Consider the following 24,817-nt stretch of genomic DNA (forward strand, 5'->3'; position numbering starts at 1 on the left):
TATGCCATTTTTACATCTCGGTGTAATGTTTCCCACTTTGCCTGATTGACTTGATCGTTGGAGTAGTAGCGCTGATAAAACCTTCCCCTTTTTCGTAGTTTTCCTACAACAACTGGGCTCATTCTAGATCATGTTTTCCATTGCCTTGGACTTCTCTTTGTCATCAAAGCCCATTTATTTTATTGTTAAGGCAATTCAGGCTTCATCACATTTATTCTGTAATATAATTGTATAAAATGTTTATTTTATAGCGATCATGTATTTAAAAACTATATTGTAAACGTAATAAATACATGATCAACACAATTGAGCATAAAAGAATGTTGTTATTTTTTCCCCCAAAAAAAAAAAAAACCATGTCGAAATAAATGCCAATATTCCTTGGATGCATAGAACTGAAAATCAAATCAATTTATTAATACAACAAATCAAACTTGAACGTTTTTGTTCCATAAACATTCAAGTTCGGCTCTGAGTTTAAAATCAACTTGAAAAAAAATGATTAAATGTATAAGATATAAAAAATCGAGCTACTCACAGCTCAATCTATGTTTGCCTTCATTAACGTTCGTTCGTTCGAACTCAATCAAACCAAACTCAAAATATATTTTCTAAAGATCGATAAAAAAAATCAAATGAACTTTCACAAACATGCATTTTGCTCGATTCAATTTATTTACACCCCCTAACAAAAAAAAAAGAAAATAAATAAATAATAAAAGACCCTGTAAAATCATCCAAAGTAATCTAATTATCAGCCTCTGTTTATTCATTCATTTGCAGAGCAGAAAATCCCACCTAGGAGGATTATCCGAAGAACTGAAAGAAATCGAAATGAATTACGATTTATTCTGCGAAAATAAGGAATTGTCTTCTCTTAACTTAGCCGGATCCAAATCTCCGAGTTCAACAGGTAAATGTCCTGTGCCGTCACTGTCAAGATGCCCTTCCGTATCCATTCCTTCGATCTTCGCCGCTATCGAATTGTCTTTCATATCAATGTCTGCAAAATCACAAATTTTAGGTCAAAATTTGAAAATGAAACCAAACACGGCCTTAGGCCACAAAAACAATTAGAGAGGATGATTAAGATTAATTAACCTGGATTAGAACAAAACCAGAGAATGAAGGCACACAGGAACAGCACTAAAGGTATGAGATGAACGGCGGTCTCCGCAAATTTAGCGCGCGCCTTCTCCTTCTTATCCGCCTCCGACGGCGGCTCGTAGACCGGAATCTCGCCGGAGCCCTGCGACAGCGCTCTCAGAGCCGTCGGAATTTTGGACGACGGCGACGACGTGTAGTAGCTGAAATAATCATCGAGGACTCGATTTGTGCTGCCGGATCGGTGCATATTCAATCTTTTTTTTTTTAATAAAATAAATTAAATTATGGAAATAATATGAAGAAGAAAATATATATGGTGATTGATGGGAGAAAATGTAAATAGGGGAATTTGACCAATGAAATCGGCTTACGATTTGGGAGAATCTGTTTGAACAAAAAAGATTATTAAGTTGACGAGGGTTATCATTTTTTAACACGTATTTTTTTTTTTTTTTTTGTTTAGCGACATCCAAACATGCCCTTATTTTGGATGGTTTGAACTTTGTATAAATCGAGTTTGAGTTAATTGCAAATACCACCATTGTGTTGTCTCTAATTGTCAAATACCTCTGTTAAGAAAAAAAACTCACCAATACCCCATATGTTAACAAATCACGACATCGAGACCCCTGGAAACAAATCGTTTAACTCACTCGCGAAACAAATCGTTTAACTCACTCGCGGGTTGTGAAACTTTTTATGGTATTTTTACAGAGAATGTCATAAATATCTCTTTATAAATTAAAAAAAAATTGATTGGTTAAAATTATGAATAATATAAACTTTGAGGACCAAATTGTAATTTCTAAAATTGCAAAATAAAGAAAAAAAATAAGAAAAGAAAGGTTTTAACGTCTTCTTCCTCGTTCCAGTCCGCATGCACACCTCTGAACCAGAAAAAGAAATTCAGCACCGGTAGCCGTCTCACACCACCGATACTGACTCACTTCTTCAAATTTCTCTCCCATGACACCGCCGCCTGGCACCATCAATTTCTTCTCCTCATCTGATGTTTCTATGGATTTATATGATTTTTTATGAGCAAAATAGCAAAATTTGATTTTTATGAGTTGAAACGTCGTCCGATCACCGAAATAAGACTAGATTCATGAGCAAAGTTCATGAGTTCTGTTCTTCGGTCCGTTTTGCTTGGGATAGGGTCTTTAACTTGCTATTAAAACTCAAAAAACCTTAATAAACTAGGAAAAAACGAACATTTTGCAGAAAAATGCAAAAATGAGTTAAAACCTAATTTTAATAGATCTCGTAATTTTAGAACCAACCCAATGGACGGAATCCTCATATGATGTTTCTATGAATTGATACGAATTTTCTAAAACATTCATAAAATAGCAAATTTTGATTTTTATGAGTTGAAACGACGTCCGATCACCGAAATCCGATGTGATTCATGAGCAAAGCTCATGAGTTTTGGTCGTCGGGCCTTTTTTTTTTGGGATATGGTCTTCAACTTGCTATTAAAACTCAAAAAATGTTAATAAACTGGGGAAAACGAACATTTTGCAGAAAAAATGCGAAAATGAGTTAAGACCTAATTCTAACAGATCTCGTAATTTTAGACACAGCCCAACAGACGGATTCCTTATCTGATATTTCTATGAATTGATATGATTTTTTTTAAAACTTCCTTTAAAAAAATGATTTTTATGAATTGAAACGACATCCAATCAACGAAATCCGATGTGATTCATCAGCAGAGCTCATGGGTTATGTTTTTTTGTGCCGTTTTGCTTGGGTTATGATCTTTAACTTGCTATTAAAACTCAAAAAACCTTAATAAAATGGGAAAAACAAACATTTTGCAGAAAAATGCGAAAATGAGCTAAGACATAATTCTAATAGATCTTGTAATTTTACAAACAACCCAACTGGCGGATTCCGCATCTAATGTTTCTATGAATTGATATGAATTTTCTAAAACTTTCTTAAAATAAGAAATTTTGATTTTTATGAGTTGAAACGACATTTGATCACTGAAATTCGATGTGATTCATGAGCGAAGCTCGCGAGTTTTGGTCTTCGGGCCGTTTTGCTTGGAATATGGCTTTCAACTTGTTATTAAAACTCAGAAAACCTTGATAAACTGGGAAAAAACGAACATTTTGCATAAAAATGCAAAAATGAGTTAAGACCTAATTATAATAGATCTGGTAACTTTAGAAACAACCCAACTGACGGATTACTCATCTGATTTTTCTTTAATTCGATATGAATTTTCTAAAACTTTCCTAAAATAGCAAAAATTGATTTTTATGAGTTAAAACGACGTCCGATCATCGAAATACGATGTGATTCATAAGCAAAGTTCATGAGTTTTGTTCTTCAGGCCGATTTGCTTGGTATAGGGTCTTTAACTTACTACTAAAACTAAAAAAAAAACTTAATAAACTGGGGAAAAACGAACATTTTACAGAAAATGCAAAAAATGAGTTAAAACTTAATTAAAATAGATCTCGTTATCTTAGAAACAACCCAACCGACAAATTCCTCATCTGATTTTTCTATAAATTGATTTTTCTTAAAATTTTCTTTTACCGTTAACGAGTTTTATTTTGCGTCACAAGGGTTAAATTTAAGGTTTTATATTGCACGAGGGACCAAATGTAAGAAAATTAAAAAACCTGAACTTATAACCCTTTTTTTTCTCTTTCATTTAGTTATTTAACACATGGATATTTTAGACAATCATTGCATTCTATTGCGATTTTTTGCAGCCAGTTAGTTTCAAAGGATACTCGTAATTATAAAAACATAGAAGGTTTTTTTCGTAAATAGATCATACATCAGATGTCATTGTAGTTTGGGCTTATTGAGAATTTTTTTTTTACAGCTAAAGCCCATGTTTGACAAGAGCCCATCTACAAAAAAAAAATAAAAAAAAAAAGGGGGAAAAAGAATTTGTGACTGGGAAATAAATATATAATACTGTAGAAGAACCCTCAGAATTTTTTTCTTTCCCGCACACACCAGAAACAAAATCGAAACCTCGAAGCACCACCCATGGCTGAAGGAGAGGACAATGGCGAGTTCTACCTGCGGTACTATGTAGGGCACAAGGGCAAATTCGGTCACGAATTTCTGGAATTCGAGTTCCGGCCCGACGGCAAGCTCCGATACGCCAACAACTCAAACTACAAGAACGACACTATGATCCGCAAAGAGGTCTTCCTCACCCCCGCCGTGCTCAAGGAGTGCCGCCGCATCGTCTCCGATTCCGAGGCAAGGATTGATTTTGATTTTGACTTTTGATTTTGAATTTTTTTTTTTCATTCCGTACTTATATTAATTAGGGTTTTGAATGGGGGGCATTCATTTTTGGGTTTTTTTTTTTTTTTTTGGTTCTCTGTTTCAGATAATGAAGGAAGATGATAACAACTGGCCGGAGCCGGACCGTGTGGGGAGGCAGGAGCTGGAGATTGTGATGGGGAATGAACATATTTCTTTCACTACCTCAAAGATTGGTTCTCTTATGGATGTTCAGACTAGTAAAGATCCGGAGGGTTTACGGATCTTTTATTATCTGGTTCAGGTATTACTTATACGCAATTTTTTTTTTCCTTCGATGATTTTGTATTCTTTAGGAATTTATTTCAGTGATTTGTTATACATTCATGTGAACAAGCTAGTGTTTATGAAACTTGAGGCGCTTTGGTATGATTTACTAGGGAAAGTAAACGCGCGTAACTTCTCCGTACTTTTAGCATGAAGCTCGATGTGGAGGAGATGGGTATCTTGGGTATTCGAGGTCTTGTTTTTTATTGACTTGTGTTAAATGTTGATTTGGTCGGTTGTGAAATTGTTGATGAAGCTTTTGTGTGAATGTGGTGGTGTTGAAAGGAAGTTGAAATGAAGTTGAGTGAAAATGAAAGAGATGACATTAAGTTGTTTGATTATCTCTAATTCCCTTCAGGGGTTTATTTGATGTTCGGGTAGCTTTTTAAGAGCGAAGAATAGTTGTTGATTTATTTTGTAATTTTCAGTTGCTGAAGACTCTTATGATATATATAGCAACTAACACGAAATTCATGGGTTCTTTGAACTATTTCGTCAAGATATAGGCAGCATGGTTTTTTATTAACTTTAAAGACAATAGAACAACATAATGAAGAAGAATTTAGTTGTCGTCAGTAAGATTTTGTTACTTGGCTAGATTTTGCATACGTTTTTGTGATAACGGTCAAGCCATACAAAGATTTAAGGGATAATGGGTTTTCCAATTTCGTGAAATTTCTTGCAACTTGATTATTTGATGTTGAATATTGGTATTCATCTGGGCGCACCCGGTTACAAATTTGCTGCCTGCAAATTTATGCGTCAATCTTAACTCACAGTTAAATCATTTGTAACTCTAGAGTAGAAATGTAATTCATTTATTCTAGATTCATAGGTTATACAAAATGTGAAGCCATGGGAGATCTCCGTAACTACCCTTTCCACATTAAATAAATTACTACTTGGCAACAAGAATTCTGCTTATAATAGTAGTCTGCAATAATAATTTCAAGCTGAATATATTTTCATCGGTTATCAATGCAGCATGATGCAAGAAAGGGTATATACCATAGATTTCCTTATGCATATTTTAGTTACTTAGATGTGCTAGGAGATTCATACGCATGAGAACATATTTAAAAGTTCTTGAATGAAGATTTTTTGTGCGCTACACTTTGTCTTGCGCTTTGCGTCTGTTATACATGTCATCGTCTTTCGTATTTCTAATAATAACTATATTGAGCAAAAAAAAGTGTTTCTCGTAGATAAGAGTTTGCCGATTCTGCTTGTCACAAACAATTTCATTTTCTAGGTTCGATGATTCTTTTACTCGCTACATTTTAGAGTCGCTAAATGTTGTATTCTTCTTGTACTTTGTTTTTGCAGGATCTAAAATGTTTCGTCTTCTCTCTCATCTCACTACACTTCAAGATCAAACCCATATGAAGATTTGAGAATTGGTTTGTCCAGTGGTGGTTTGTTTGAGTTAGACAGAGGGGTACCATGCCCCCCCCCCCCCCCCCCCCCCCCCCCCCCTTAACGTGCTGTATTTTCTTTTTAATGCGACTATTAGAACCATTTAAAATTATTCTCTGTTTGCGGATTTGACTCGTAGGGTTGGTTTTGCACTCAATTTGTGAAGATGTAGATCTTATTATCTCTCTGTGTTACTAATGATTGATGGTAGCAATTTTTCGGATATTCTGCCCGAGTTTTTTCAGACATTTTGATCTCAACATATATTAGTACTACCACCATCATCAGGTACATACTGTTTGATGTTGTATGGTCTGTGTTCTTACAGGAGCTGGATTTATCAACAGTTTCTCTCAGATACCTGAGTTTCTTGATATAATTTTTCAAAATTAAAGATTCTATTTTGGGGTTGGGTGGAGTTCAACTCTCTGCCAACTTTCCAACAAACTTTTTTTCTTTCCAAGTAATCGAAATATAAACGTTGTCTTTACTGTGTTAGGTAATCTAATGACAAACAAAGAACAAATAGACAGCTTCAAAATTCTTTATAAGTGCCGTGAAAAACCCGATGTTTGTTGGCAGCTTAAAAAATGGCGAAATTATCGGTTTTAATTTCCACAATCATATTCTTGTTCTACTACTACACATTAACATGTGCAGCAACTGTTTACACGGTGGGCGATAGCGCTGGCTGGGATATCAGCACCGATATTGATTCATGGGCGAAGGACAAGACATTCTCTGTCGGCGATACCTTATGTAAGAGCCACAGTAAAAAAAAAAAAAAAGAATAATAATAAATAAAATATATTCAACCTCTATACTGTAACTTAAGAAAAGCTCATGTAATAGTGAAATTTTTGCAGTGTTTCAATATTCGCAATATCATACGGTAAGCGAGGTGAAAAGGGAGAATTACGAGAGATGCAACGCGACCAACAATGTAATACAATCCGGTAGTAACGGGAACACGTCGTTTGCCCTATCGGGGCCCGGTGAAAGATACTTTGTTTGTGGGAATAGATTGCATTGTCTTGGAGGAATGAAACTTCATGTCACTGTACATGGTAACCAGGTGGCGGTAGCGCCTGTCGGGGCACCTCAGTCACAGCCAGGGGGCTCTCTTCCTCCTCCGGGATCTTCTAGAACCAATAATTATTATAATCCTTCAAATTCGTCTTGTCTTTACAGGATTGAGATTGATAGCATTGTCCTGGGATTTTTGGTGTCATTGGTTATTTTGTTACAGGTTATGTGAGTGTGTGGATTTGCTTGTGATTTAAATTGTCTGAGATTTATGAACTATACAATACAATTATAAACCTTGATAAATTGATAACCGCTCTTAAATAATAATTTATTTCGATCCCGGTTTGATGAAAATGTATTAAATTATTAGTTCGATAATTTAATATTTCGCTAAATTAATAGAATTTTGCTAGTCCCAACTGTATTAATCTATAGAGATTTAACTGTATTGAGTAATATTTGTGGGCTTAATCCCACTTTGCACCTTTGAAATATAGTCTTTTGACACTTTTTGCACGCTCGAAAAATATTTATATCACTTTGCACCCTAAACACACAATGAATTATGCATAATGCACCTCAAATCTTATATATAAAAGAAAGAAACGCTGGGCAACCCTAAAAAACCATAATGGTATTTCTGTAATTAAATATTTTTAATATTTTTTTTCTCTACTAATTTCTAATTATAATTTTTAACAATTATCAAAATTGAAACTAAATTCCGAAGAATCATATCTAATGGTACTTTTGTAACTATTTATTTTTAATATGTTTCGTCTACTAATTTTTTAACTATAATTTTCAACAATTATCAATCTCCTATTTTTCATCAAATATCTCAAATCTTAACAGATAAAGATAGAAATTCGATTAGTTAAATCTTAATCTATATATTTATTATTTGGATTATAAATCTTAACATGTTACATTTAAAAAAACTAATGTTATATAAAATATGAATAATACTACATTATTAAATTTTACTATGTTAGTATACTATATTTTCTTATTATGTATTAAATTGAATATTTTTTTTTTCACTTTTGAAAAAATATCCCGTGCATCGCACGGGGAAAAAATACTAGTTAATATTTAAAGCTAATGAAGGCAATCTAATATTTTTAGTGGTAGTTTTTAGGATGACGAATTTCAAATCATTTTTTATGTATTTATCAATCTTTTCAAAACTACAAAGTAACAAAAATAAAAATACATTCATCAACAATTTTTTTTCTCCCACAGAGAAATATTTTACAAAGAACAAAACAAACCCTTCTGCTATTCTGTATCAAATCATGAAAATATTTTCTTCCAAAAATTTTTACCAAATATTTTCACCGGTCACAATAAAAAAATTCATCAATTGAATAAGTCAGATTTTAAGCACAAAATGTGTAAATGTGTACATAAGTAAATGAATTTTTATTTTTGATAAAAAAAACAAATAAGTAAATGAATGGTGGTAGAAAAGAAACCAGAATGTTCGAATTAAAAAATATCAGATATATATAATATATAAATAGATAATATATGATTAAATCATTTGAGCAACTGTGTCTGTCACCACCCAATTGGCAAATACTCTATTACACACACACAACATAATTAATTCCAACACGTAATCTTAAAAAAAGAAAAAAAGAAAAAAGAAAAAAAAAAGGATGCTCCTCAAAACCACCGCCGCCGCCACCAATGCCACACCACCCCTCTCCTCCCTCAGCAAGCACCCATTTACCATCCCGAAACTACCCCTACTGAAGCCCTTTAATTCCCCCCGCACCCAAACCCTCACAGTCGAACAACCCACCCTGAGGATGAGCTGGCTCAACAAGCTGGGATTCGGTGTGCGCTCGACCACCGACTCTCCGGTGGAGTCCTCTTCCTCCTCGCCTATTCCCCAAGGACCCGACGACGATATACCCGCCCCGGGTCAACAGTTCGCCCAATTCGGGGCGGGTTGTTTCTGGGGGGTTGAATTGGTGTTCCAGAGGGTGCCAGGTGTCACCAAGACTGAAGTTGGGTATACCCAGGGGCTGTCGCATAACCCCACGTACGAGGGTGTGTGTTCGGGTAAGTCGGGTCATTCGGAAGTGGTCCGGGTTCAGTTTGACCCGAAAGAGTGCAGCTACGAAAACCTTCTTGATATGTTCTGGTCGAAACACGATCCCACTACTCTCAATCGCCAGGTTATTTTTCCCCTCTCTTTTTTTCTTTTTTAATTTCCTTTTTTTTTAAATTTTTTTTTATAATATATATATAAACAGAGTAGTGGATTGGATTTTCATTATTTTGGCACCACTGTCCTACTGAATTGAAGGTTATGCGCTATTAAAATTCTTTCGTATTCGGTTTCGATTTCGATTTCGGTTATGTTTCGTTGTAGAGCTTCTGTTAGTTGGATTGTTGTCAAGTTATTGGAGAAGTTGCACTGTCCTAGTGTCCTCTTTACTGAGATATTATTTTTCGAAGGGCAAATTACGGCCGACCTCTGATGTATGGTTAAATTACGAAAATACCCCTCATGTTTGGCCACCCCTCATTTTAAATATTTTTACATAGAATTTACGTAATTCGGTTATTTACCGAACCAAATCGTATATTCAGTTCGGTAAACGGTATGAAATGTTGGCGTACCAAAATTTGGATTCGGTTTTACCGAATTAACATCCCTAAATTTACCTCTGCATGGGTCTGTTCATAAGATAATATATAGTTTGTTCATAAGATAATATATAGTTCAGGGGTGGTGGCTATAGTTGATGGGTGGCTGTAATTACCCAATTAGGAGAAGGGTTTTGTAATTTGACCATAACTCAGGGGTGGCCGTAATCTGCCGTAAAGAAAATAACGTCACGAGAGTATGGGATGGTTTTGGTAGTAAATAAATCTGCCAAAGTTTGTAAACATCGATTGATCAGGGGATGATTTTTTGGATTCATGGTTGTGTCGTTTAGCTCGAGTTTTCTTGTTCTAATTTTCTCGTGCCAACTCAGGGGAACGACGTAGGAACTCAATACAGGTCCGGGATATACTTCTACACCCCCGAACAAGAGAAAGCAGCACTTGAAGCCAAAGAAAGGCAACAAAAGGTTTTGAACAGGACAATTGTTACTGAAATACTGCCTGCTAAGAAATTCTACCGAGCCGAAGAATATCATCAGCAGTATCTTGCAAAAGGGGGTCGATTCGGTTTCAGACAGTCGTCTGAGAAAGGTTGTAATGATCCAATCCGTTGCTATGGCTAAGTCTCTGAGTGAGTGTCCTAATAATCGGTGTTTTCTGTATATCGGTTCATCCGTCGTCGTTGTTATTGTTGTAGATGCTTGTTGTTAATAGTCCGAGTTTGTGTATTTTCTTGCTAGAATCTTCGGATTAATGTATAATGTACGATTGTGGATTGTTGTGAATGTGTGTGTTATCACAATTGAACACATATTTTCGTTCGATAATATAATGTAAAATCAAGAAACAATGTTTGAGTTGTGATTCGAGTTTTGACTCGACGACTAGGTGCAATTGTTGATCAATAGAACTTCCATCTATTCCTGATTTCGAACATTTCTGATTTTGGAACAATATTTTTCATTTTGAATTCCCGTCTTTTTTTATATATATTTTTCGATTTTGCACGGATTTGGTTTTTCACTTTCAGAATTTTATTTCAAAGTGCTAATTACGATCCGAACCTTCCAAGTATTCGCCCGTAAAACCATCCATTTCGGCTTGATTCATTTACATTCTACAAGCAACACCATTTTAAGTGAAAATGTTATATAAGGGTAAATTACAGCCACCCCCTGAGTTATGATCAAATTACGAAAACCCACTTTCTGTTTGGGTAGTTACAGCCAAAGTTCTAAATATCGGTTATCGGGTCCAAGGCGGTTAGGGACCGCCACACGATAAATCGGTGCGGCGGTGATTAATCGGAGATATTTCGGAAATAAATCGGTTTTAGATAGTGTAATATATTTTTAAATATTATTTGTTAATACTTAAAGCGTATCAAAAAAATTGAACTTAAATTGAACTTGATTTTCTCCTCATCGTTTATATAATCTAATCACATAACAAAAGTTTAACATTTAGAACTTGATTATCTCGTCATTCTAAATGTTTTTATTTTTAGGTCATGTTCTCCTTACGGGGTCGGTGAGTTTGAGTTTGATTGAAAGAATAATGGGTTGGAATTGAAAAATAAATAAAAATAAAGACAAACACCCTACTTTTCTTGTAATAAAAAATTAGAAAAAAAATATTTTTCCGATATATCGCTCGAAGTTTGATTCGATATATAGGTTTGACCCGCCATAGACCGCCACAAACTACCTCGGACTGCCTCACCCTTAAAAAACCAATTTTCAAAACCGCCACACAAATATCGTAAAGATTTATGCCCGCCACCGATATGGCGGCCGATATATCGGTCGCCACAACTGATAGAACACTGTCACTTACAGCCACCCCCTCTACTATTTAATTTAAGGGTGTTAAATTGGTAAATTTCGGTACACCAACATTTCGTACCGTTTACCGAATTGAATATACAATTTGGTTCGGTAACTAACCGAATTACATAAATTTCATATAAAATATCTAAAAGGAGGAGTGACTGTAATAACCCAAACAAGATGGTTTTTTCATAATTTGACCATACCTTAGGAAGGTGGCCGTAATTTTCCTATTATATAAAGATGTGTAAATTTGGAAAATCTATCTACAATACAAAACAATATATCAGCAAATGAGGGTACAAAAGCAATCCATTCAACTCAATTTTTCAATGCATCATATATTAAAACAAGAAAAGAAAGGAAAAAAGAAAAAAATACACAATTACTAACCACAACCAAAGATTAATACATTCTCCCCGTACAATTGCGTGCCCCACAATAACAAGCCTTTGTCTTAATATTCCCATTCACATCACGAATTCGATCCATCTTATAATTGTAATCATAAGTCAATTCTTGCATTGGAGGTATATTCTTTGAGGCAAAGAACATAATGTGTGGCATTCTCTTGTCATCATGGTCATAAAGAATCTCTTGTGCATAAAGATTAGGTGAGCAACTATGGTTTATGAATCTCCCCACATTCCCATGCATTGCGGCATCAATAGCGTACCCGTCGACGCTCCGTTTTCTATTCCGAATAAGCCTCTCGCCTCTTCCTTCTACTACTACTCCTTTTTCCGATTCGGATATATCGAACAAATATTCGTCACGGTCAACTCTCGTTTCGGCTTCTTTATCCCTCAATAGCTTTCCTACGTACTCGCATATGAAGCTTCCGGAGGAAATGTAACTCCTCGATCTCACACCCCAACCCCTCGACTTCGTCTTGAAAATCTCCAATTTATAACGGAGCCCGTTTTGGCTTACTCTATTCATACATGAAGGGGGGCACTTGCACAACGGGCCGCACTCGTGGACTCTTGGCTTTGCCCTTATTATGTCTCCATTTTCGTTGAACGGGATTTCACCCCCGTTTTTCAAGACGCAAGAGCATGGCTCGGAATCCGAGCAACCATCTATGCAATCGCAACCGACGGGGTTAGTTAGCCGATACCAATTCGGATACTCAATGACGGTTTCGTAAGTGAAAAGCGGGGGCCGCTCGGTGTCCACGCCGTTCATCGCGCGAATCGGCATCTTCTCTCTTCCTCGCGACACGTCATCCAACACGCAAACCTCCGTAAACATTTTCGACTTTCTTGATTTGTTTGTGCTTCGATACGGTCTCGGTTGGCCGGCCATTCTTTGCAATTCAAATTTGAAGACCAATTTACCCTTTTGATCCCGTTCTTGCCAATACCTATTCACCGTGTAGAGCCCGTCGTACACGTAGACATAATTACGCTCGTGATCCCTTGTGCACTTTTTTTTGTAGGTGACTCTAATCGGATACCCCGCTTCCATGCTATTAACCAAAGCAAGATTTCCCTTTTCAAGCTTTTGATCCACGGCATTGTCGGCAATGTTAAGGTTACCGCCGTGGCCGGAGTATATTAAAACATCGAGTGCTTTAGCCTCGTTCTCATAGCGGCCCGAGTTGACAACACTCGTTGCAAATTTCTTCCCATCTTGAAAAACATAGTCTATGCCAGAAATTAATTGTTGATGGAGTCCAACAACCGCGAGTTCCACCCTAAACCGAAACTCGTCTCCAATTTCAACGCCCGGTATATGGCCAAAGTGCTTCTCGACTTCAATCCACACTCCCTTTTCCTTGAGAATCCTTGCCGCTTCGAGATGGGGATTCACGACCTTTGTTTCTCCCCTCGTCTCCGCACGCAAGAGCTCCGTATATTGCAATTCAAATATACTTAGGGCTTCCGAAACCTTAATTCCATGTGGTTGATTGTGCTTCACGATGCTCATATTTACGAGCTCTTGACTCTCGTCGTACCTCGCCTCGCTATTATTACCACCGATGAACACTTCCTTGCTAGATATATCAGAGTACAAAACAAGGGAGTTGTGATCATCGACACAAAACATCTCTGACGACTCATCTTCCTCCTCTTCGCCATGAGACGCACATTCATCCATACTATCCGTGCAAATGAGGTCCTCGTCGTTCTCTCCACATTTAGCTTCAATCGGTTGCGTATCGGAAACCACTTCTTGATTTGATTCAATTTTAACCTTTGATGTGTTCGAACAATTCTCGGAACCAAATTGTAAACCACTCCACTCAGCATGTGACAAAACGCAAACTTCCTCTTCATCTTCTCGAGAGTTGTTTTCCTCGACACCGATCCTTTTCTCACGGAGACTTCGATCCGAATCCTGCGGAGCAAGAAATTCATCACAAATTTCATCTCTAGCCCTCTTATTCGATATCGCCGCACCAATGGAAGAACATTTACTCGTAGGATCAAACTTACTAATAAACTCTTTAGCCTTGGCAATAACTGCCGCCAGTTTCTCCGAATCACGCTTCCACGACTCTTCAAAGGCAAAAACCGTTTTTCGTCCTACAACAACATCATTTACGCAATGTGGCTCATCTCTAACACTATCTTTCGGTCCACTTCTAAAAGGCAAACCTGGTATAAGCAACGGAATTTTCTTCCCAATTTGACGACTATCGTCGTTATCCACTTGAAAACCGGGCGGTTTGTTTTCGTCTCCGTCAACACCGGAGTCAAAGGGGCTGCTGCTACTGCTCTTTGTAACATAACTAACAACTCCAACCTCCGGGCACTTCGTATAATTAGATGAAGGCATTTCTCCAACGGGGGCGCCGCAATTCACCGGAAATTGCCGAACACAATCCAACTTCCGACGCTTGATTGAAGAATTGTTGTCTTCGAATAATTTCTTGCCCTGCATTTTTTGGGGAGTTCTTGAATCGGGAAACACGGTCATTGATTGTAGAAGCAGGAGTTGAAATTCCTATAAATTCAAGAATAGCAACAAATTATTAAACATCAAACACAAATTAACACAGAGTAGAGTAATGTTTATCAGATTAATTCAGACCAAGCAAACCTAAGATGAATCGGTACTACTGCTCACGGAAAAAAACCAAAAGGGTTTCTAAAAATTCATCATTTGTGATGAGAAATAAGAAAGAACTAGTATTACACCCGTGCGATGCACGGTAAATACATAGTTGCTTACTTTATACTTGAAGTGTTGAAGCAAAGATGATTAGGGTTTGAGAAAGATGGATTTAAACCGTTGCTGCGATTTGAATCGTCACAAGGAGATCGTGTTCTTTAGAAATGGCGGTATGTTTGGGAGTTATTAAGTCGTGGGTATTTATATACATTTTAGAAATACAAAAAACAATTATTTCCGCACTTTTCATTAATTAATTAATAATTAATTGGGGGTTACAAAATTGAAAGGAGCAAGTAATGACTAGGTTTATACTATGCCGCACTGAATGAATTGTATACAAAACACACACATATCCATATTGGTGTGTGAAAATGAATGGCAAATATTTACTCTATATAACTTTCACTGAGTGTAGCATAGAAATGAGTGTACCGTAAAAATAACCCTAATGACTAATGACTATCAGTAGAGTTTTAATTTGGTTTTGAAATTTTAAAAGTTGAAATTTGAAATAAAGAGGGGGCTCTAGACATACCTTATTACAATGATTTTTGGAATACACCTTAAAAGATAGTGTGTGACACAATGTTTTCAATTGCACAAACAAACGTTGCTATCTCCTAAACCTAGATTTCTGATGTTAATTCATCATACAAAAAAAAAAAAGAGAGTTAGATTTTAAAATTATAAGAATAGACATTTATCTATACAAGACTAGAAGTGTATAAATGAATATTGTGAATAACAACTTTATTTGGAGAAATAGGAATGAAAAATATAGTTCTGAATTCAGAAAATTTCGGATTGAAGTTGGCGGAAATCAGTGTAAGGTTTCAGAAAAAATTGGACGGATTGGGTTGGAATGGACAAAATTTTGGAACAGTTTGACGGAATTCAGAAATTCTAATAATATTCAGAAAATTTCGGGTCGAAGTTGGCGGAAATCAGTTTCAAGTTTTAGAAAAATCGGATTTCAAGTTTCAGAAAAATCCGCGGAAATCAATTTCAAGTTTCAGAAAAATCGGACGGATCGGATTGGAATGGACAAAACTGGTTCCAAAATCAGAAAATTTTGGAACAATTCGACGAAATTCATAAATTCTAATAATATTCAAAAAAATTCGGGTCGAAGTTGGCGGAAATCAGTTTCAAGTTTCAGAAAAATCGGAGGGATTTGGTTGGAATGGACAAAACTGGTTCCAAAATTTGACAGTTCGACAGAATTCGGGAATTCTAATAATATTCAGAAAATTTCGGATCGAAGTTGGCGGAAATCAGTTTCAAGTTTCAGAAAAATCGGCAGAAATCAGTTCAGGTTGGAATGGACAAAACTGGTTTCAAAATCAGAAAATTTTGGAATAGTTCGACGGAATTCATAAATTCTAATAATATTCAAAAAAAATCGAGTCGAAGTTGGCGGAAATCAGTTTCAGGTTTCAGAAAAATCGAACGAATTTGGTTGGAATGGACAAAACTGGTTCCAAAATCAGAAAATTTTGAAAAACAGTTCGACAGAATTCAGAAATTCTAATAATATTCAGAAAATTTCGGATGGAAGTTGGCGGAAATCAATTTCAAGAAAAATCGGCAGAAATCAGATCAGGTTGGAATGGACAAAACTGGTTCCAAAATCAGAAAATTTTGGAACAGTTCGACAGAATTCAAAAATTCGGATCGAAGTTGGCGGAAATCAGTTTCAGGTTTCAAAAAAATCGGACGGATTGGGTATGGACAAATCTGGTTCCAAAATCAGAAAATTTTGGAACAGTTCGACGGAATTCAAAAATTCTAATAATATTCAGAAAATTTTGGATCGAAGTTGGCGGAAATCAGTTTCAAGTTTCAGAAAAATCGGCGGAAATCTGTTTCAAGTTTCAGAAATATCGGACGGATCGGGTTGGAATGGACAAAACTGGTTCCAAAATCAGAAAATTTTGGAACAGTTCGACGGAATTCTGAAATGCTAATAATTTTCAAAAAAATCGGATCGAAGTTGGCGGAAATCAATTTCAAATTTCAGAAAAATTGGACTTAATCGGGTTGGAATGGACCAAACTGGTTCCAAAATCAAAAAAAATTGGAACAGTTTGACAGAATTCAGAAATTCTAATAATATTAATATTGTAACTGTATTTTTCTAAAAATAATCAAAATTTTATAAATATGTTAGAATATTAAAATCGGATCGAAATATGAATCCAATATGTATTCCAATTCCGTTCCAAAAAAATAAAAACAAAAATCATAATCAAAACTTTCAAAATTACAAAAACACATAAAATTGTTCTAAAATTGAAGAATTTTAGATCAGAATTGGTGGAATTCAGATTTTTCGTTCTAATATATCCAATCCAACACACGTACACACATGTATATGTACGCGATTGCGTAGATATGCAGTGTTATAGTATTAGCATCTACAAAATCATGTCACTAATATGCTACCCGATATATTTCAATAGGTATAGCATCAAACACGACGACCGGTTTATATCGCCACGAAAAAGGAACTAAAAAAAAAAAAGATTAAATGGAAGAAGAAAACATACCTAGAGCCATTCTACAGCCAAATAATTCATTCAAAGGCTGGGCAGATTTCTCGAGCTCTCAACTTTGTGAAGAAAAAAGTTGTGTATAAAATTAATTGCACTAAACGAGTATTTATAGATAAATATTTGCCTTGAAGTTAGAGTTCCATTCCAATTCAAATTCTAACCCTAGAGGGAATTTTCCTAACAGAATTTGAGTTATTATTGAACTTTATTTAACTTGCTAATGTAACTTATTTGAATTCCAAATCTATACTATAAAGGAATCTAGTTCCTTGTATAATAAGGAACTATTATTAACCACGCTTTTGTATTAAAATTGAACTTAATATCGCGATTAATAAGGAGGTTAATATTTAATTTACAAAATTAGAGAAGATCTTGGGTTTCTTGCATTATATATCTCCAAGATTCCCAAGAGATCCAAATTCAAGCATATATCCTTGTTTAAATAGTTTTCTTCTTCATCCTTTTTTTTTTGGTTCATATTGCATTCACTATTGTCATGAACGTACTAATAGAGAGAGAAAGAAGATTGATTATATTGATGACTTGGATGTAGAATTACACACAAGTTATTCGACAAATCCAGCTGCTAACTTAAATCTACTATTTATAGCTAACTAACTATCTCATTAGGTACAATAGTAATTAACCGAAATATACGCGCGCGGTCGTGATTGGTTGAGAGCTCAGTTGTGCTTGAGCTCCCTTAAGTCGCGTTCTTTGGAACGCTCGTTTATTAGTGAATCAACACTCTTATCCTTCCACAACGTCGTTTGGTGGTTGTGATAGTGAAAACCGTTACAACTATCTAAAAGATTCTAGAATATGTAGGGAGGAAAAAAATGTTTTGAGGCTATCAACATTCAATATTATCGAGATTTGTCAAGTTTTCCCGCATAGGTATAATTCAACTAGTTTAGGGGCTCATAAGTTGGTACAACTGTGCAATGTCCTAAGATTGAGTACTGGCAGCTGTAATGTAAGAATTTCAACTCCAGTGAGGATATGTTCCTTGTGGGCACCAGACTCAAGTCTCCTAGCCTAACGGCGTTGAGTCACTATAATTTACATTCCTCCAAAACAAACTTGTCGAGCCAGGGAATGGGGGTCATGGGGGCGAATAATTTTGCCTTTTAGATCGAGATTTGTATAAGTTTTGAAGAATATTTGGATAAATTTTAGGATGCGTTGTGGGCCTCAAATCTTTTTTATTTTGTGGGCTGGTCGGAATGTGGCCTAGTAATTGGCTAATGGCCCAATAATTCAGGCAGCCCTAGTTTATTTTCAAAGCTTTAAAACACTTTATACTGTTACCAAATAATTAAAAACGATCTAAATGGGATTCAAATAAAACATTAACTGTCACGCTCATGTGATCATATTAAAGAACAGGATCATGGTGTATGTTTTATTATGTATAGATTAAATATTCAAAATTACCCGATATATTTTATGGGGTATAACATTTACCAAAAAAAAAAAATTCCAAGTTGTGTCTAAAATAAAAACCAATTTAAAAATCCAATTTCATTTTGGACCAAATGCAAAGGAATCAACTTCATATATCCTTCCCATGTACTTGGTATAACTAGAACCGCCCCTCCATGCCTTACTAACGTGACAAGCACAAGTTCAGATGTTTTCATATTATTTCAATTTCACTATATTATTACACGCGACACGTGTCAATTTCCCAGTGGGCCGAACTGATAATTTCATTCCTCCTCACATGTTGACGACATTTGGACCATGTACTGCAATAAATACTACTCCCTCTGTCCCATATTATATGTCTTTTTAGAGATTTTTTTTGTCCCAAATTATTTTTCATTTTAGATTTTCAATGCATCATTAATTGCACTATTTTCAATTTTACCCTTTATCACTCCTAATTAGTTAGTTGTAAAATAATTAATGTCAAGGATATATTAGTATTTTTCTATGTTTTTCACTATAATCTATACACATTTATTGATTTTCTTAATATGTGTGCAACAACTCAAAACGTCATTTAAATTGGGACAGAGGGAGTAGTAATTTCTTCAATCTTTGATTTTCCCAATTATTTTAGTGTGACGGAGAGGAGGACCACTCATTGGCAATTAATATCTTTACTTCAACAGTATTTCTTTTTTGTACATTTACATTTTTTTTTATTTTTTTAATGTTTTTAATATTTTTTTTTATTGAAGTTTGAGGTGCATCTAAAGAAGGCTCACATGGACACTCACATGGTTTGTAAATTATATATGTATAAAATTAAGCTACTCTAATTCAGTTGTATTATTTTTTTATTATATATTTTTTTTGGTAATAAAGGAATCTGCAGACAATTATATTGGTGCAAAGGGTAAACCTGTTGCACTCTCGTAGTAGCTTGCAAATCAAGAAGACCATATGTGACAAACTCGACTTAACGACTCAATATATATGAAATGTTGAGACTCGATACCAAAAATTAAACAATTTTGAAAAATAATAACGTTTTGATTGGTTTATAAATCAATTTTAATAAAAAAGCAAATGACGTGAGAAAATGTTTAACCCCAACAAATTAAAGCAAAGTTTGGACTATGATTAATTAGTTGGCATAATAAATCTTTAAGCAACCATTTCAACATTATTACATCCTTCTTTGCATGCACAAGTAACCATTATTGTGTGCAAATTTTAGAAAACAAAGTAACGAGAAAATGTATAGAAAATTGGTTCGATCCAAATTGAACATGATTTTGTGTAAAATTAAATTAAAAAATAGTTACTATCCAATGATGTGGCTACTACCTGCAGTTATTTGTTAAAAAAGAAAATTAATTTAGTTTGCTTGTCTCTCTCACACAGTACATATTAAGTATGTTTAAAAATAAGGGTAAATTATGGTCATCTCAGAGGTAAAGTTAAACTACGAAAAAATTCCTCATGTTTTGGTAATTACAATCACCCCTCAACTACGAGTTTTCTTATACATCCGCCCTTCTGGTGTCAAATTTAGTGGAATGTTCTAGATCACGTGCAATATTCTCCATTTTGTTCTAGATCACGTGCAATATTCTCCACATTTTAAAACGAGATGATCATAAGATGTGTCTCTTGACTTGTAAATATCAGATTGTGTTGCATCAAAAATTGCATTTTTGCACAAAACAAGTACAAACTAGAGGACATTCCATAAAATCTAGAAGATTATGTTGAATTTGACACCATAGAAATAGACGTGTAAGAAGATTCATAGTTCATGGGTGGTTATAATTACCCAAACATAAGGGATTTTTTTCCGTAATTTAACTTTACCTAAAGGAGGTAGCAGTAATTTAACAAAAAATAATTAGCAAGAAAAGTAAGTAATTAAAAGGGTATTATCCACATTGTATTAATCAAGCGAACCAGCTCATTTCCAACCCTATTACCGCGTTACACCCATGCTATATATATCTATATATAAACACTAATCACACATACTCTACCTTTCCACCTCATGTATATATGTTCAACACAAAGCTTATATACTACATTTCACTTCTATCTTACTATTTATAATATATATTACATATACATATACATATAAATAGGTGACAACAGAGCATTCAGAAATTCATCAGAAAAAAGAAAAATAAAATAAAAGAATAATAATTAAATCATTGAAATGGCAGAGTTAGAGAGTTGTGATGTGATGATGAAGGTGATTAAATTCCTATCTTCCCTTCTCCAACGAGTGTCGGAAACGAACGACGGTTTTCGGTTTTTCCACACGCAGAGAATCTCGATTTTCCACGGGTTGACGAGGCCCACAATTTCGATCGAGTCTTATTTGGAGAGAATCTTCAAGTACGCGAATTGTAGTCCCTCGTGTTTCGTCGTGGCCTACATTTATTTAGACCGTTTCGCGCAGAAACAGCCTTTGCTCCCGATCAATTCGTTCAATGTTCACCGCCTCCTAATCGCCAGTGTGTTGGTTTCTGCTAAGTTCATGGATGACATGTGAGTATTCTTCTTTAATTTGATTAATTCAACTTTTGTTTAATGTTAATTTAAGGTAGTTATATTTGGTTGGTTTTTATTGTTTTTCTCTTTTTAACCAACTTTGAGATCTCTTGTTCTTGTTTTCTTCAAAATAAATAATAATCATAATAATATAATAAAAACACAATTTCACATAATTTCCCAGTGTTTTCTGATGATCCCAAGGTGAATCAAGTCAAATGTTATTACATGAAACATAAAAATTCAAAAAAAATTATAAAAAAAAAAAAAAAAAATCTAACTTAGGTAAAACTAGATTCCTACATGCTAGGCTGTTGTGTCAGAGTGAAACTAGCCAAATCATGTGAATACTTCCATGTTTGTTTTACAGACAATGCCACCAATTATTTGGTCACACTGTATATATATGTGTGTGTGTGTAGCCTGTAATAACAGCCAATATTCCCTTTATCATCATTTACAATGACAGAGTAGAAAAGGCTGAATATAATTTTCTTGATGTAATTGCTCTAAAATGTTGAACTTATTAAATGATTTATTTAATTATGATCACCCCTTAATTAATTTATTTATTTTCCCATTCCCTACAGATTTTACAACAATGCATACTATGCCAAAATAGGAGGAATCACCACAGCAGAGATGAACCTTCTAGAAATGGACTTCCTTTTCGGATTAGGGTTCCAACTCAACGTGTCGATTTCGACATTTCACCACTATTGCTCTTATCTCCAAAGAGAAATGCTCCTCGAATTCCCTCCTCTTATCATATCGCCAAATATCGGCATAACCGATGATCACAAGCTCCTTTTTTGCGTTAATGACGAAGGGTCCACCACGAGTACTACTCATCAACAACAATTAGCGGTTTAGATTTAACGGCCGTGATTCGATCTCTATCTGTCTCTCTCGCTCTCTCTCTCTATATATGTAGTTATATATGATTTTTGCTAATTAATTGAAAAGGGCACTTTAATTTTGTAGTACAAGAGCTAAGATGGATCATGAGTATTTAAGTATTTGAGTAATTGAAAAGGGCAATTTGGTCTTTGTTTGATGTGAACAAGAGCTACTAATTATTGATGATCTTTATGCTCTTTTCAATGGACTTTCCATCATTTTTCATAGTGTTGTCACATTATTTAGCAATCAAATTTTGGGTTTCTATAGTACTATGAGTAGTCTATGTGTTGGTTCTCTATTGTCGATGTTTATTGTTTTACTCGTCAAGAACTTTCTTAGGCATCTAAAATTTGCGCAGCGACGGAGGATTTGACGAAGGGATTCAAAATGATTTTAAATGAGATATGCATATAAGCAACAAACGAAAATTACATAATATCATACATTTGGCATCATCATTCGATGTCGTCGCTACCAAATTGAGAGTCTAATAACTAATCAGAGTCCAATAACACAATCGATATTCGACTCGTGTTGAGTTCATCCTAGTTACTTTAGATTTACTAGCGCTAATTGTTTACGGCATATGACAATTTTACTCTTTACAAGCTACTCTCACTCAGCTCAAGCTTCGCCGAAACGTGGATTTCATCAGTTAAATGGCAAAACCAAGGAATTTCCCAAAACTTCACACTCATACATAAGCAGAAACATTAACTCATGCAATTTTAACTACAGCGACTAAAAATAAATTGAATTAATCAGCAGTCATAAGATAATAAACATTTGTCTAATATTTTGTTTTTATTATAAACAAATCAAGTTATTATTTATAGAATATTAAGCTTTCAAAATATTAATCTTCACCCAAAAAGAAAAAAAACAAATTATTTAGATTTGTGATTACTTTATTTTCATGTTTAACATTTTTATGCTTACATTACATATATCTACAGAACACTCTTTTAGTTCTATAGTTTTGTATATTGATCCACTTAAATTTCGAATTTTTTTAAGTAATTATATAGAAAATGTTTTGTTTAGTATAAAATGGAAAAATTCTTCTCCAAAAATTTCAAGCCAAATCAAGCCCTAGTTGGTAAATTATCGTCGTCGTCGTAAGTAACCTTTTTCATAAGAAGAATTATGGTGCGGTGCTTGTCGGCCTCACTTTCGTTGATATTTGGAATCGTTTTGGAAGTTATCTTTATTTTATTTTGGCGAAATATGTTTTGAGGGGATAATTTGGGATTGCACAATCTGAGAGGAAACAATAATAAAGTGATATTAACTTGTGTTTTTAAGTGATTTTTTTTTTACTGTCTGGAGGAGAGATAAACTTTTGAAATTGTTGTATAAATTATTTTTCAAAAACTTAATAAACACGAATTCGTTTCCCGAAACTAATAAAATTGGAACTGAAAACGAAACCAAACATTGAATATATGATTTTGATGTAATGGGCCGAGTACTTATGCATCTGAGGTATTCTTAAGATAGCCCGGCCCATATGCAAGAAATAAATATATTGATTACTGATGGGCTATAGTAAAGCAAGCTCCAAGCCCAATTAATTACTTAAGTTAATACCAATATTATTTTTAATATTAGATAAAACAGCACCCCATGTAGCCAATAACAATACATGCATAATTCCACAATATTTATTACATATATATTATTGACGCTAGTCATATGTACTAAGGACTAGCTACTCTTCCATGCATACTTTCAAACCCTAGATACCAATACATACATATATATATATATATATATATATATAGACTATAGAGCTGCTCAAACCCTTTTTACAGCTTAGCCATGTTTGTTTTTGCGGCCAGATGCAGAGCGGTCGTCCGCGCCTCCGTTTCCACCAGCACCGCTGCCACTTCCACGACCACCTCCATGAGCGCCGCCGCCGCCGCTACCATAGCCATAGCCATAGCCGGATCCAGAGCCCGACCCAGACCCAGAACCAAACCCAAACCCTGAGCCCCTACCAAACCCATTAGGGGACTTCCCTGAACCCGACCCGTAACCCCACCCGGATGTTGGTGTGGCGCCCCAGCCCCAACTTGAGTCCCAATTCGGACCATGGTCCGACCCGCTACCTCCTGTTGGGTTTCCCGATGTGCCGTCACTAGGTGCACCGTTGGTTGTTTCCGACGAATCCGCGCCGCCGTCAGTCATCTTAGAATTAGTGACGGAAATCAAGAAGAGTAGAATGAGAGTATATTTTAAAATTGAGGGATGCATTTTTAATTTATATATTATATATATGTATACTTGGATTTATTGAAAATAATAAAGGAAGTTGGCAAACTATGTTTTATGAGTTATGGTGTCGAGCAATTGATTGATGCAAGGACTAGGTATATATATAGTGGTGGTGGAATTATTTAAAATTGGACATTTTTGGGCAAGAGGACCCGTCACACACTAACATATCTTTGGGGGTGTAAAATGAAATAAAATAATAAATAAAGAAAAAAAAAATAAGAAAATCAAATCTTGGGAGTGCACTTGTCGGAAGGAGGGAATTTGTGCATCTCCAGCCATGATTTGCACAACCGCCTTTAATAACAAATTTGTGTTGTAAACCACAACTTTTTTTAACAATTAATTAAATGGTCCCATAATGAAGAAATAATATCTTAGTTTTGGTTCATATATTAT

The 24,817-nt window shown here is 35.0% G+C and overlaps 7 protein-coding genes across 10 annotated transcripts; 4 read left to right on the plus strand and 3 right to left on the minus strand.

Annotated features, from left to right (window-relative positions):
• Positions 1–726: 726 nt before the first annotated feature.
• On the minus strand, positions 727–1,480 carry LOC105977475 (uncharacterized). The gene is made up of 2 exons (XM_013002781.2): positions 1,102–1,480; positions 727–1,003 (listed from the first exon to the last, which is right to left on the minus strand). The coding sequence occupies exons 1-2, from the start codon at positions 1,352–1,354 to the stop codon at positions 840–842; spliced, it is 417 nt and encodes a 138-aa protein (XP_012858235.2). The 5' UTR covers positions 1,355–1,480; the 3' UTR covers positions 727–839.
• Positions 1,481–4,052: 2,572 nt separating this feature from the next.
• Positions 4,053–6,319, plus strand: MAGO (mago nashi family protein). Its single transcript, XM_088819377.1, has 3 exons — positions 4,053–4,347; positions 4,481–4,657; positions 6,007–6,319. The coding sequence occupies exons 1-3, from the start codon at positions 4,129–4,131 to the stop codon at positions 6,064–6,066; spliced, it is 456 nt and encodes a 151-aa protein (XP_088675503.1). The 5' UTR covers positions 4,053–4,128; the 3' UTR covers positions 6,067–6,319.
• Positions 6,320–6,545: 226 nt separating this feature from the next.
• On the plus strand, positions 6,546–7,533 carry LOC105977946 (stellacyanin). Its single transcript, XM_013003346.2, has 2 exons — positions 6,546–6,855; positions 6,963–7,533. The coding sequence occupies exons 1-2, from the start codon at positions 6,687–6,689 to the stop codon at positions 7,352–7,354; spliced, it is 561 nt and encodes a 186-aa protein (XP_012858800.2). The 5' UTR covers positions 6,546–6,686; the 3' UTR covers positions 7,355–7,533.
• Positions 7,534–8,643: 1,110 nt separating this feature from the next.
• On the plus strand, positions 8,644–10,720 carry LOC105977846 (peptide methionine sulfoxide reductase A1). Its single transcript, XM_013003228.2, has 2 exons — positions 8,644–9,314; positions 10,122–10,720. Exons 1-2 carry the CDS (start codon positions 8,790–8,792, stop codon positions 10,371–10,373), a joined length of 777 nt encoding a protein of 258 aa, XP_012858682.2. The 5' UTR covers positions 8,644–8,789; the 3' UTR covers positions 10,374–10,720.
• Positions 10,721–11,873: 1,153 nt separating this feature from the next.
• LOC105978031 (histone-lysine N-methyltransferase, H3 lysine-9 specific SUVH6) lies at positions 11,874–17,338 on the minus strand. Of its 4 annotated transcripts, XM_088819379.1 has the most exons (3): positions 17,252–17,338; positions 15,238–15,336; positions 11,874–14,531 (listed from the first exon to the last, which is right to left on the minus strand). In XM_088819379.1, exon 3 carries the CDS (start codon positions 14,502–14,504, stop codon positions 11,985–11,987), a length of 2,520 nt encoding a protein of 839 aa, XP_088675505.1. In that variant the 5' UTR covers positions 14,505–14,531; positions 15,238–15,336; positions 17,252–17,338; the 3' UTR covers positions 11,874–11,984. The 4 variants fall into 4 exon arrangements, with proteins under 4 accessions (XP_088675505.1, XP_012858894.2, XP_088675504.1 ...); XM_013003440.2 differs by lacking the exon at positions 15,238–15,336; XM_088819378.1 differs by lacking the exons at positions 15,238–15,336; positions 17,252–17,338 and adding an exon at positions 14,628–14,790.
• Positions 17,339–20,712: 3,374 nt separating this feature from the next.
• Positions 20,713–22,471, plus strand: LOC105977462 (cyclin-U4-1). Its single transcript, XM_013002768.2, has 2 exons — positions 20,713–21,235; positions 21,829–22,471. Exons 1-2 carry the CDS (start codon positions 20,901–20,903, stop codon positions 22,109–22,111), a joined length of 618 nt encoding a protein of 205 aa, XP_012858222.2. The 5' UTR covers positions 20,713–20,900; the 3' UTR covers positions 22,112–22,471.
• Positions 22,472–23,715: 1,244 nt separating this feature from the next.
• LOC105977426 (uncharacterized) lies at positions 23,716–24,522 on the minus strand. Its single transcript, XM_013002736.2, has one exon. The coding sequence runs from the start codon at positions 24,395–24,397 to the stop codon at positions 23,957–23,959; it is 441 nt and encodes a 146-aa protein (XP_012858190.2). The 5' UTR covers positions 24,398–24,522; the 3' UTR covers positions 23,716–23,956.
• Between the last annotated feature and the right edge of the window lie 295 nt (positions 24,523–24,817).

The sequence above is a fragment of the Erythranthe guttata genome, chromosome 6 (assembly GCF_056151865.1).
Source record: "Erythranthe guttata isolate IM_541 chromosome 6, IM_541, whole genome shotgun sequence".
Classification (NCBI taxonomy): Eukaryota; Viridiplantae; Streptophyta; class Magnoliopsida; order Lamiales; family Phrymaceae; genus Erythranthe; species Erythranthe guttata.